This window comes from Rhinolophus hipposideros (genome assembly GCF_964194185.1).
Source record: "Rhinolophus hipposideros genome assembly, chromosome: 14".
In the NCBI taxonomy this organism is placed as follows: Eukaryota; Metazoa; Chordata; class Mammalia; order Chiroptera; family Rhinolophidae; genus Rhinolophus; species Rhinolophus hipposideros.
Genome location: NC_138060.1, coordinates 56566590 through 56579124, shown reverse-complemented (window position 1 = coordinate 56579124; position 12535 = coordinate 56566590). Strand labels below are relative to the sequence as shown.

At 36.5% G+C, this 12535-nt stretch overlaps 1 protein-coding gene across 6 annotated transcripts in view; it reads left to right on the top strand.

Moving 5' to 3' along the window:
- ULK4 (unc-51 like kinase 4) overlaps window positions 1-12535 on the top strand; it is a 386569-nt gene that overhangs the window by 14324 nt on the left and 359710 nt on the right. For 5 of the 6 annotated variants that reach the window (XR_013994883.1, XR_013994884.1, XM_081072450.1 and 2 more), the window contains 7 exons: window positions 3119-3220; window positions 3847-3930; window positions 5583-5658; window positions 7847-7939; window positions 9834-9952; window positions 10107-10176; window positions 11745-11838. Coding sequence is in view for 4 of the 6 variants with exons in the window: in XM_081072450.1 (XP_080928576.1) it covers window positions 3119-3220; window positions 3847-3930; window positions 5583-5658; window positions 7847-7939; window positions 9834-9952; window positions 10107-10176; window positions 11745-11838 (638 nt within the window). In the remaining 2 variants the exon portion in view is untranslated. The remainder of the gene's footprint in view (window positions 1-3118; window positions 3221-3846; window positions 3931-5582; window positions 5659-7846; window positions 7940-9833; window positions 9953-10106; window positions 10177-11744; window positions 11839-12535) is intronic. The other variant, XM_081072449.1, reaches the window with a different exon arrangement.

Below are 12535 nucleotides of genomic sequence, written 5' to 3'. Positions count from 1 at the left end.
GTGTGGAGATGAACAGGTGTTTGGAATAAATGCCTTGCCTTTTGACATCTGCCAGTGGCTGTGTGTTGTGGTAGGATTGACGACTGGTATCTAGGAGATCCTTGATAGCCATAAAGGATCTGTTAACATTGGTGTCAGCCTGAGATACTGATGAGCCAAAAAGAGAGAAAAAAACTGGGTGGGCTGAATAAAGGTAATATTGCAGAGTTTCGTCTAAGGACACCTGAGTTCTAGTCCTGCCTTTGCTTATGTGTAACCTCGAGAGTAATGTCATGTAGCTCTAGGAGTCTTAATTTCCTCTTGCGTAAAGTTAGGGAGTTGGACTGGATCATGAGTCCCAACCTCCAGGGACAGGAAAGTTATGTAAACAAATGAAGTGTCTGGGGAATGATGGGGATTATGTGAAAATGGGCTCAGTTCTGGCCCGCAGTTCAGTCTTGTTCATTGACTGAGAGAAGCTAGCTGGACATCTGGGCTGATTTATGAAATGAGTTTCAAGTTTAGAATCCCTTGGCTTGCAGATTAGAGTTCAAGTTTCCAGATCTGGTCCCTGATTGCCTCTCTGGTCTTGTGGTGGCCATGAGAAGGTACCTTGCTGTTCTTCAACTACATGAAACATAATTAACCAAGGACTACAGCTACTTGAGAAAATTGCAACTTTTGCTCTGAAGACATACGAGTACGTCCCACGGGCTGCACCCAGCTGACAACCGAGCATGGCACGAATACTAAGTCCCATTCCTAGGAGACGCTGATGGTCGACGTTGGTGTGGGAATTCTCAATGACCTTCCTGGCCCTTTCTTTTTTTCTTTTTCTTTTTTCTTTTTTTTTTTTTTTTTTGTGTGTGTGTCCTTTGATAGATGACTGGATAAAGAAGTGGTATATATACACAATGGAATACTATTCTGCCATAAGAAAAGATGGAACAGTGCCATTTGTGACAACATGGGTGTATCTTGAAATTGTTATGCTAAGCGGAATAAGTCAGACAGAAAAAGTCGAGAGCCCTTTCTTATACTGCACAAAACTCTAGGATATTGCCACTCCACCTTCCCTCTCTCTTCCCTCAGGGTCCAGTGTGCCTGTGGTTTGACCAGCTCACCTCCTTTTCTCACAGATGTTTCCTGTCATAAAATCCGTGCATGGTTAATCCTGTCTTGGTGTCTGCTTTTCAGAGCATCTCCCACCATCCCCGCCTCCTGTGTTATGCTCCAGCAGCCATGTTTACAGTTTCCTGAGCATGTCCAGCTCGCCCGCGTTCTTTCCGTTCTCTTTTCTTGGAGTGTGCTTCCCCTTCTCTTGTTTCCCGGGATTAGCTGTCTAGAAGGAACCATCTTTGTCCCTCTAGTTGGCAGGCTTTTATTGGACTGAATACTTAAGTGTTGGTTCTTCTATTACTGTTACAGTATTCTGTGCATAACCCTGTCATTGAACTTGCCATGCAATAATTACTTTTCTGTGATTGTCTTCCCATTTGCTTGTGAAGATAGGGACTTTATAGTCATTTGTTCGTTACTGAATGTGTACTATTTATTAATTTAACACTTATTTATTCAACAGAAATTTTGTCATGTTCTATGGTGTTTTGCCAAAAATAAGACCTAGCTGGATAATCAGCTCTAATGCGTCTTTTGGAGCAAAAATTAATATAAGACCCGGTCTTATTTTACTATAATAGAAGACCAGTTCTTATATAAGACCAGGTATAATATAATATAATATAATATAATATAATATAATACTGGGTCTTATATTAATTTTCGCTCCAAAAGATGCGTTAGAGATGATTGTCCCGCTAGGTCTTATTTTTGGGGAAACACGGTAATACTGGGAATATGGATGTGAACAAACAGGCAAAAATCCCTGACCTCACCGAACTTACATTTCTAGTCAGGGAAGGCAGACAGACATGAAATTCAAATTCAATAAATATCAAGGAAGTGCCGGTTAATTGTTGGGCAGGGTGCCTGGGCGTCCTGGGGGGGTCTTTGTTTCCTCCGCATCTAGCCATGTGTAGACACATAGGCCCTCCACAGTGTTGAATGAGTGAGTGTGAGTGTGAAATGTGATTGCATAGCAGAAATGTCACATAGGAGACGTTATAACTGTGCATCAGGACACACGAGGCTGCTGATCTGGCTGCAATGGGCCCCGTGAGAGTTTGCTGGATGGTTTATCTCAGTGGGATTTTATTTTCCAAGTGATTGGTTATTACTTCATGGAAAGAACATTCTCATTGGGAGATGAGAGGCTTTTAGGTGGAGCGGAAAGAGTATGCCCCAGGGAGAGACGAGAACCCTGGGTTTTGGCGGGTGCTCTGTACCTGCCCAGCTGTGTGACTTCAGGGATGTTAGGGTACCTCCCTAAGCTTCAGTTTCTCTCATCAGTAAATAGGGACTTGCTAGTTCTAGAATTGGGTATTTCTCTGCAATCCTAAACTGTGTCTAAAGTACATGTGGTACACATTATACACATGTTCACTAAATATTTCCTGCTGTCCTTCTGCATCCCTGGCAGGATTGTATTGTCCCCCTGGCCACGGCCAGCCAAGTGTGAGCAGAAGGGGTGTGAATCCCTTTGAAGTGGGGACTTGAAGAACCAGTGCGCAGTTTGCTGCCTGTGTTCTCTCTGCCTTGGTGATAAGATGCATGTGTTGAGAAGGAGCCATTCTCAGCCCGGGGCTTTCGGTGACTGAGGATCGGAGCCCTCTACCTGTGGTGGACATTTAGTTTGAGTAACAAATAAACCTTGGTTAAGCCAGTGGGAATATAGAGTTGTTCCTGCTGAACGGGACTTAACACATCCTGTTCAAGATAGTAGTATAGAGTATAGGCAAAAGTTCTTTTCTTTGGACTATTTAAATTGTTAATTTGAAAAAGAATGTACTGAAATCTAACTCAGGTGGGTTTTCAATGTCTGTCTATATTCTCACATATCCTTACATAAAACGGAACCTTAAAATTAGGAAACATTAAAAAATGTAAATACACGTGAAGTTATATTCATGCGCATGTTTTTCTCCCATATTTTTTCACCTCGTCAGGTGTCTCCTGGGTAGGTTTGTATGGAGAACTATATAAGTGCCTAACAAAGCTTTTTTTGCTGCTTTATTTTTAGGATCGCTTATATATACAGCTCCAGAAATTGTGAGGGGTACCGACTTCTCCATCACCAGTGACCTCTGGTCTTTGGGCTGTCTGCTTTATGAGATGTTTTCAGGTGATTACTTTCTGGTTCAGTTTAAAATCAGAGCTGCATAAACACAGAGGTTAAAACTGCAATTTGCAAACATTTTACCTATAAGATGTGAAAAAGCTGGTTTTTCTAAATTTTTATATGTCCTGATGTTGGCTGGATTGCTTGGTGTCTAGGCAGAGTTCTTAGGAACTTTTTGATGTCAAGGGATTTTCATGATAATTCATCTGGAACGTTAACATGTGCCTATTAAAAACTGATTATTGATCTTGTAAAAGGTACTCGTGACTGAATGAGTTCGATGTGTGCAGTGGCCCATGCAACCCTCTGAACACTGGTCATGGTCCATATGTGAATTTGTATATTTATGAGGATGACAAATTTTGAATTACAGAAATATAAAAATACGTATATACTGTGTTTCCCCGAAAATAAGACCTAGCCGGACCATCAGCTCTAAAATGTCTTTTGGAGCAAAAATTACTAGACAGTATGCCTAGTATGTCCTAGGCATTCAATAATTAGTTATTGCTACATAAATATATGTTTTATCAATTGTATAATCCTGAACTATGTGTAATTGAGATTTATTTAGAATTATTGGTGTTAGCAAACTATTGTTTACTTGGCAACTTTTCATGTAATTTCAGGAAAACCTCCATTCTTCTCAGAGAGTGTTTCAGAATTAATGGAAAAGATCTTTTATGAAGATCCTTTGCCACCTGTTCCAAAAGGTAGGATTTTTTAAATTATAAATGTCGTTAATTTACGTTTACACTTTTATCCAAAGTTTATTTTTATGGATTCTTAACCCTCCAATTTATATTTTATAAGTAGTCCCAAATTGATATTTTTAGAAATGTTAGCATTTCTTTTGCCTTTTTTTTTTCTTTAAAGATACTGAAATGGAAAATGAAGTACTGCTAATAGTTTCCCTCATTTAAAAACAAATTATTTTGTGCTTCTATATCAAAGAAGTCTGGTTTAAAGATTTAAAAAATTCAAACTTTTGTTTTTTTTGTGTACGTACCATTTACTTAATTAGGACTCATGTTCTTTGTAGTTATTTCTAGTTAGTGTTTGAATAGGAACAAATCAAGCATTTCTCAGCCCTTATTTTGATGAATCCTCGTGCTACCCTGACAAGTTTTAAAGTCTTTTGAACTAGATATATCTGTAGTACTTTAAAAGTGTTGGAACTTTAATCGTATAAATTGTGATTAATATAACAACCTACCATTAACAATTTTAAGGAAAGAAAATAAAAACAAAGGGCACAAGCATAATAAAATACTTTGCAGTACACCAAAAAAAAGTGAATCTTAAAAAAAAAGTGCATCTTATGACACATAAATGAAAACAGAACTTTGCAAAAAATAATGTGAGTTTTTAGAAGAATAACACTTCCAGCGGTAATTAATGGAAGAACTAGGAATACAGAATATTTTCAATATTTCAAGAATCATCTGAGCCGAAAAAAACCAAAACTCTTGATATTTTGAAAATAGTCTGTATTTTTTAAAACAAAAAGCTGCATTTCTCATTTTTTTCTTTCATTAACTTTAGTTTTTGCAGAAATCAATCATTCCTATTTCCTATAATGATGACTTCTGTGTTTTGTTTTAAACCATATTGGTCATTGTTGTCTCCTATAAGTTAAAGATTTTTATGCAGGAAAGAGAAATCTGAGAATGAAGGGGTCAGAGGCCTGGTGAAGATACCTCTGGTGGCCCAAGCTTAGTTCTTTCCAGGGTCTTCATCAGGATGGGGTCAGAGTGCCCAACGGTGTCATCTGCTTTGATGGCTTTGACTGGGGTGCTTGGCGATGGCTGGTCCTTGCCTTCACGGCCACTTCTCTTAACCATTATTGATAATTTGGTCATGGTATATATCTGTCTAATTTCAAAAGACAAAACTTGGAAGTTAATGAAATTGGACAGGATCATAATATTGTGACGTTTATTATTTTTTTCTGTTAAAAAAATAAAGAGAGGGATTGCAAGTATTTAAATCACAGTGTACTATAAAGCAGAGTTAGTCAAGTTCAGACGACTTCAGAAAAGGAGGCGTAATTAATAGCTGAAGACAAGGGCATGAGTTTGTTAGGCTGGCAGCCCTTACTGGGATTATTCAGTAAAGTAATTTTAGAGGTCAGTCGAAACTTAGTTTTCGAGATTCATAGTTTTTGTGGTCTAAGGCAAAATGTTTTTTGTTTGTATGTCCCTTCCCCCCTCATTAAATGGAGGCTGCAATTGTTACTAATAGATTCAGAGTTGTCTTAAAAATAATTTATGTGCCTAAAATAGTATGACTTTAAATGTTGATGTAGGGTATGTATTCATGTACTTATTTATTTATTTATTTATTTATTGGAATTTGTGTGTAGATTCTTCTCTTCCTAAAGCTTCTTCAGATTTTATTAATTTGCTTGATGGTTTACTTCAAAAAGATCCTCAGAAAAGGTATGTATGGGTTGTGTTTTATAATATGAATGAATAATGGAATCTTTTTTTTCTTTCATGCACTTCTAAAATATTACTGTTCTTAATATACAGATAGTTGTTCAAATTACTTTTTTAAGAAAAGATATCTACATCTACATTGAGCAGTTTCTCTCTGCAGTTGTTTTTAATCATGAGGAATTTATAAAGTTATTTTCTCAATGTATTAAATAGTTGCCTAGTAGGTTGAAATATTTTTCTTGCAAGTCCCAAATCCCAGCAGTTATTTCTTTCCATTGTAGATTTCAGGCTAACACTGTTTTCGACTATTGAACTAGGGATGATACTGTCAAGACAGTTAATGTAATAACCACTAACTGAGTGGTATTTTAATGTGATATATTTTTGATAGTCCAGTGATATAATGGGGCTATCAACTGACAGGATAATAGGCACTGTGTGAATTTTCTGTGTTGTAGTGATGTCAGTAAGTTAGAAACTGTGGCGTGGGATGGCAGAGGACAGGGGGAAGGGCAAGCGGGCACTGGGGGTTGGTTTCCCTGGCCTGGGAGACAGGAGCAGCTAGCTGGTTTCTAGTTCTGGTTCTGCCACTTAACCAGAATTGGGGTAACTGGGGATGTTTGAGCCAGTATTTGGGATCTCTGTTTCAGGGTGCAAAATGATTAATAAATTTAGTGTAGCATATAAAAGAATCCATTCTCTATCTTCACTAAATAAGAGGGAAAACCTGCTGAGGGAAATGATGATTCTTGTATAAGTTGTAGGACAAACCTCCTTATAATAGAATGCTTTTAGGATTAGTGTTATTTTGATAGATACTTCTAGACATCTTTTGATAGGATATAAATATACTTAATTTAGGATGGCATATCTACATTTCCACATATTTATAACCCTGTATTATATGCTTTTTTTTGTGTGTAAATGGGACCACTCCATAAACTAGTTTTTTCTTTCTGTATATCTGTTTAGTCATTTTAAATGGCTACAGAATGTACATTTGATAACCTATTTTTTTAGAGTGCTTCTTGATTTAGACTATCATATATATAGTGCTACAGTAACTAGCCTTTTGTGTATTTTTGCTGTCATTGTTGATAACTTGGACAGTTATCTGTTTTGGATAAATTTCTCAAAGTGGGGTTGCTGGCCAGAGGCTGGGAACATTGAAAAGTTTGGTACATTTGCTGCCTTCTAGGAACATGCACTGGTTCACACTTCCAGCGATGTTAGAAAGCTCTTTCCCTACCGCTGTTATCTATGGTGGTCTTTGCTAATGTTATAAACTGCCAATCTGACAGATGAGAAAGAAATTCTGTCATTGACAATTTTTATTTCTCCGTTAGTGAATTTTAAGAGCCTTTTTAAAAAGGGGTATTTATGTGGTGGCAAATTCTTTCCCTTTATTATTAGTGTGTGAATTTTGATCAAAGTAGTTTTTATTTCAATACAGAAATTTTGAATAATGAAATTAATCAAATATAAATTATTATATTTTTTAAAATTGCAATGAGGCCTAACCTTTCTGATGAGTCTGATGAGTGTACCTAGAGGTATAATCTATTAGTAGCAAAACTTAATGCTTTGAAAGTGAGTCTGGGTTTTAGATATAGCTTCAAGTCGTTTTACTGTGGGTAAACTAGGTAGGTAACAGTTGACTGTTAAACAGAGGTGTGACTGAATATAGTCATGAAGTTTTTTTTTGTTTATTTCTGAATGAAGTTCTAAAACTGAAGTTTTGAAAATGAAATGTGTGTAACAGATAGGGTACCTAGAATAATCTAGCCACTCTTGGGACTTGAAGGGTGACAGAATTATAGATTGATAATACCTGACATATTTACTTTAAAATTTTAAAATATTTATAGACTCCCTCATAGGCTGTTTTGAGAACCCAAAATGTTTTCATCAGGCTCCATGGAATATGAACCCTGAAACTTGTAATACTTAGTTGTCAAACTCTCATTCTGTACCATTTCAGGCTTCTACATTACTTTTGAATTATTTGTTGTTAAGAGTTTAATTGCATACTAAAATGAAAGAGTAAAGTATGACACAATCTCAAAGGTACATTTATATGGAGATATTTATAAATTGTCAGCTCTGATATATGTAATTGGGACACGTTCTGGGATTTTCCATAATATATCATATTAAAGTAAAATTTTAACATTTATGTTTTATAAAGATTAACTTGGGCAGGCCTACTGCAGCATTCATTTTGGAAGGATGTTTTCACTAGAAAAGACCAGGACTCAAGCCCTGAGGATTCCAACGTCAGGTAAGATAAACTTACCTGTGTGTGGGTCATGGTTATTAAACACCCCCAGTACTATTCTAATAATGCAGCATCAGTGACATGTTTTGTGTTGTTGAATTTGTTTATTTTTTGGTCAGTTGTTTATTCTCCAGTCACTGATTTAGTATGATAGTCATTAGTTCTGTTCACCAAATGTAAGCGGCTTTTCACTTTGCAAGCACATGGTAGGATCTCAATTCCCCCTTTTAAGTTAGGGGTGGTCATGTGACTTGCTTTGGCTAATGAAATGTGAGAAGTGGTATGTGTTATTTCTAGATAGAAACATTTAAGAGCCACACTTTTCCTGATGAGGTAATTGGTTAGAAAATGTCAAAATGGAGTTGCTGTCAGGCCGGGTCTTCAGTGACTGCAGTGAGCATAGCGTTCCTGCCAGCCTTTTTGGCCATGTTCATGAGTGAGCCATGAAATTATGAGATTCTGAGCCCTTAGCGTTGGGGGGTTGTATGTCACCATAGCACAACCTGGATCATCCCGACTAATGTACTTTATTTTTATTATAAAGTTTTCTTAGCTCAGGACACTTCCAAAAGTGGTGGTATGTAGAAATGAACAAGGGGAGAGGTAATTGAATAGAGGTGAAGTGCTGGTAATCGACTGACTTCCCCCCAACTCATTCAGCAGTAAATGGTTGTCTGATTCTTACTTTTAATCTTGGCAAAGTCAATGTATTGGGTAGAGAAGTCTGAATTCTACTGAAAGTCTTTCCCAAACGTGAGTTTCTCTGATCCATTGAGCTTCAGCTATGCTCTCACCAATGTATTAGGCTCGGTGGGAACTCTAGAAAACAGGCTCTGGTCCATCAGTGTCAACAAGTCACAGCCCACCTCTGACCTTTTCGTCACCTGCCTTTTAATCTCTATGCATTTTCTTTCTTTTGTCTTATTGCTAGGATTTTTTCAGTAAGGTACTGAATCAGGAGTAATGGAAGTGAACATCCTTGCCTGGTTTCTGATTATAGGATGATAGCATTCTGGCTTTCCCCATTAAGAAGGATGAACTGGAGATTTTTGTAGCTGCCCTTTCTCAATTTGAGTGAATGTTGAATTTTATCAAATGCCTTTACATATCAGTTGATATGCTCATGTGGCTTCTTCTTTAGACTCTCATTATGGACTCTAACATAAATTGGATCTCAAATATTGAACCAGCCTTGCATTCCCACAATAAACCCTACTTAGTCATGGCATATTATAGTTTTTATGTCTTGCTGGACATATTTGGGGCCAAGTGGCAGGACAATGAGAGAGGGGAACAAAGCAGAGCAGCAGGTATTTGCCTCATGTTCTTGGAATCATAGCTCTCTGGTTAGAGAAGAGGATGCCCTATCCTCAGAGTTTGAGGCACTTGGCCAGAAGCAGCTGCTGTTCCCAACCAGGTGCTGCAGGATTACCTGGAGACTGGGGCAGGACAAAATGGAAAAAGAAAAAGAAAACCTAAGGATTTCCCCTGTTCTGGTCTTTAGGACAGGGGAAGTCTTCTTTCCTATTCCTTGGAACAGAAATGGAGGGCTTCTCTTGGGGCTCCTTCTGTCTGTACTTGCTACCTTGGAGCCCAGGCCGGGCAATACTCTTAAGGGGAAAAATAAAAGGGAAACTGTTCGTTTACTGGTACTTTGAATTCTGGCTTACTTCCCCAGTCTGCCTGCTGGTTTTTATCTTTCAGGGTTAAGTACAATGCCTTATATGTAGTAAGTGCTCATTTTAGCTACTTAATGAAAAGTATTACTTTTCTAACTCTATGGCTTTGCCACATGTCAAGTGTAATTTAATTAATCCTTCCCAACCTTTATGTTCTACACAGAAGAACTATAGATAGCTCAAAAGCGAGTTTGTGTTGACTTTCTCCTGTTGAACAGCAGAAACATGATGGATTATTCTGGGCCACACGATTCCAAGGAGCATTTGAAGAACCCTCAGAGTGGACAAGCGAAAGGAGAGAGGAGTGGTCAGCGGCTAAGTCACTCTTTGAGACTAGGTGAGCTTTCATTCACGCACCTTCTTACTGCTTAGAATGCTATCTCTGAGAATTCCACATTTGTGTTATCTTTCTCTCTAAATCTCTGTCTGCATTATGCTCTGCTCTTGACCTCCTGTTGCTTTGTGGGTAATGTTGTACTTTCCCGCCACAGAAAATCCAGCTGAACTGCGGCCTAAGAGTAGTCTTGGGGGTCACCTGAATGAGTCCATGTTTCTTCTCAGGTATGTAAACAATGACAGAGCAGTGAGCAATCCATGCGACATGAATGTTAAATCTTCTTCCAGCATCTGTTGTCTTGCTGGCAAACCATGTTATACAGAGATAAAGGACAGGGAGAGATGTGACTGCCAAAATCCAGCTTCATTCTCTTACCTTCAAAGTTACTGTTAAGTGCTGGCTGAATGTAGATTTTGCTATGCATTTAAATTTTTTTAAAAGCAAACCACTTATCTTTTCTATTCAAAAAAGGATTAAAACTGCTTCATTCTGTACTTCCATTTGAAATAGAATTGAATTTAAAATTTCAGAATTCCAGTTTCTTTATTTGGATAAAGGCTTATAGAAAAGAACATGCTGCGTTTTTCTTTAAATGTTGTTTTATATGGGTGGCTTGAATAATGTTTGTAATCATCAGAATAATAAAAATATTGGAATGGTATTTTAAGGTGATAATGTATTTAAAATTGTATTATGTAAATTTTGTGTTATATTTTATTCATAGTTTTAGTCTCATAGAGAAATAGTTTTATTTAATGACAGGTGTTATAATAATAAACTAAAATTTCCTGATTTGTTTTACTCATATTTAAATGTAGCGTATTTTAAATGCATCTATATACAGAGGGTGCCAGAAAAATGTATACATATTTGAAGAAAGGAAAATGTATTAAAATTGTAATACTCAATACATACCGATAATAAAAGAGGAATACAAGTAACATCTGACTTCTGCAATTATAAGAGGTGCTCAAAGATCAGCTTCCAGACACTTCTAATTATGGCGAACTATTACTTGAGCAATGTTGACCAAAGTGTTCACTTGTATACATTTTTTTTGGCACCCTGGTATATCTTATATATTTTAAATTCAGGTTTTTAAAAATGTGCAATCTCTGGCATATTTTGTGAGTACTTATTTAAAAAATGAATAAACAGGTAAATAAGTGAAAGAGAGGTGAAAATTCTGGTAGTTGGGAATTTGAAGAAATTCATTAAAAACCCTGGTCATCTGAGTGAAAGAATTTCATAAAATGTGAAAATCTCAAAATCAGATACCCAGGGGTAATGGAGTGGCCCGTTGAGAATATGACAGTTATTGGTAAGTGTAGGAGAAGTCATTACAAATAGATGCATTGTAACTTGTTACTTAGTAGGTTCCAAGGTAATTTTCCATTTCAAATATTTTCTGAATTAAAATTGTAAATATTATCCATCCAATGTGGAATATCTGATCTATTTTATGATGTTAACCCTGCTTACACTAATAGGCATTTAAAAAATAACAAAAGCAATGCTTAAAGTTTTTTAGTTAAAACAGAAAATACTGACTATAGCATAGAAGCAGTAAAGAAACAATAAAGTAGCCAGGAAACTACTTTAAAAACCGTTATAAAAATAATAGTGTCATGTAAACATAAATTAAAGTTTAAACATTTTTTATATAAAGTTTTTATATAAAGAATCATCACATTCTACCATTTTCATGAGATGTGTTTTTTCCCCAGAATATAGTAAACAGAGGATAACGTTTCTGAAATCTGCATAATGCTCACTGGTATTTATTTTTCAGTTCTCGTCCTACTCCAAGAACTAGCACTGCAGTGGGATTAAATCCTGGTGAGGATATGATTCAGAATTCACCACAGAAGACTTCTTTGGCCCAGGTGAACAGAGATGGAGGAGATTTTTTTTAAAAAAAATACATATACATGTTAAAAAATATATATTAAATATATATGTATATATATATGATAATAGAAATTCAGCAGAATAATTGCAAGTTGCTCTCTGACCTATGTTTACAATTACAAAATTAAAGTTAAGTCATTTTCCTTGATTACCATTGGTTTTTCTAGAAAGTACTCTTAGGTTATTTATTTTTTTTTTGATAACAGCTTTATTGAGATATAAGTGAAATACCATGTAATTCACTCATTTAAAATGTACAGTTCTTGGGCTTTGAATTTATTCAGAGTTAGGCAACCATTACCACTGTCAATTGTAGAATACTCTCATCGTCCCACAAAGAAACCCTGTACCCATTAGCAGTCACTCTCCTATTTCCTCCAGTTTCTCTTCCCTCACACCCTTGGCAACCACAAATCTGCTATGTGTTTTTATAAATTTGACCATTCTGGACATTTTGGATAAATGGAATAGGACAATGTGATCTTTTGTGACAGGCTGTTTTCTCTTAACATAGAAATTAGGGTTGATCCAAATTGTAGCTTGTGTCAGGACTATATTCCTTTTGATTGTCAAGTACTATTGTGTTGTATAGACTACATTTTATTTTTCCATTCATCAGTCTGTACATATTTGGGTTGTTTCCACTTTTTGGCCATTGTGAATGCTGCTGTG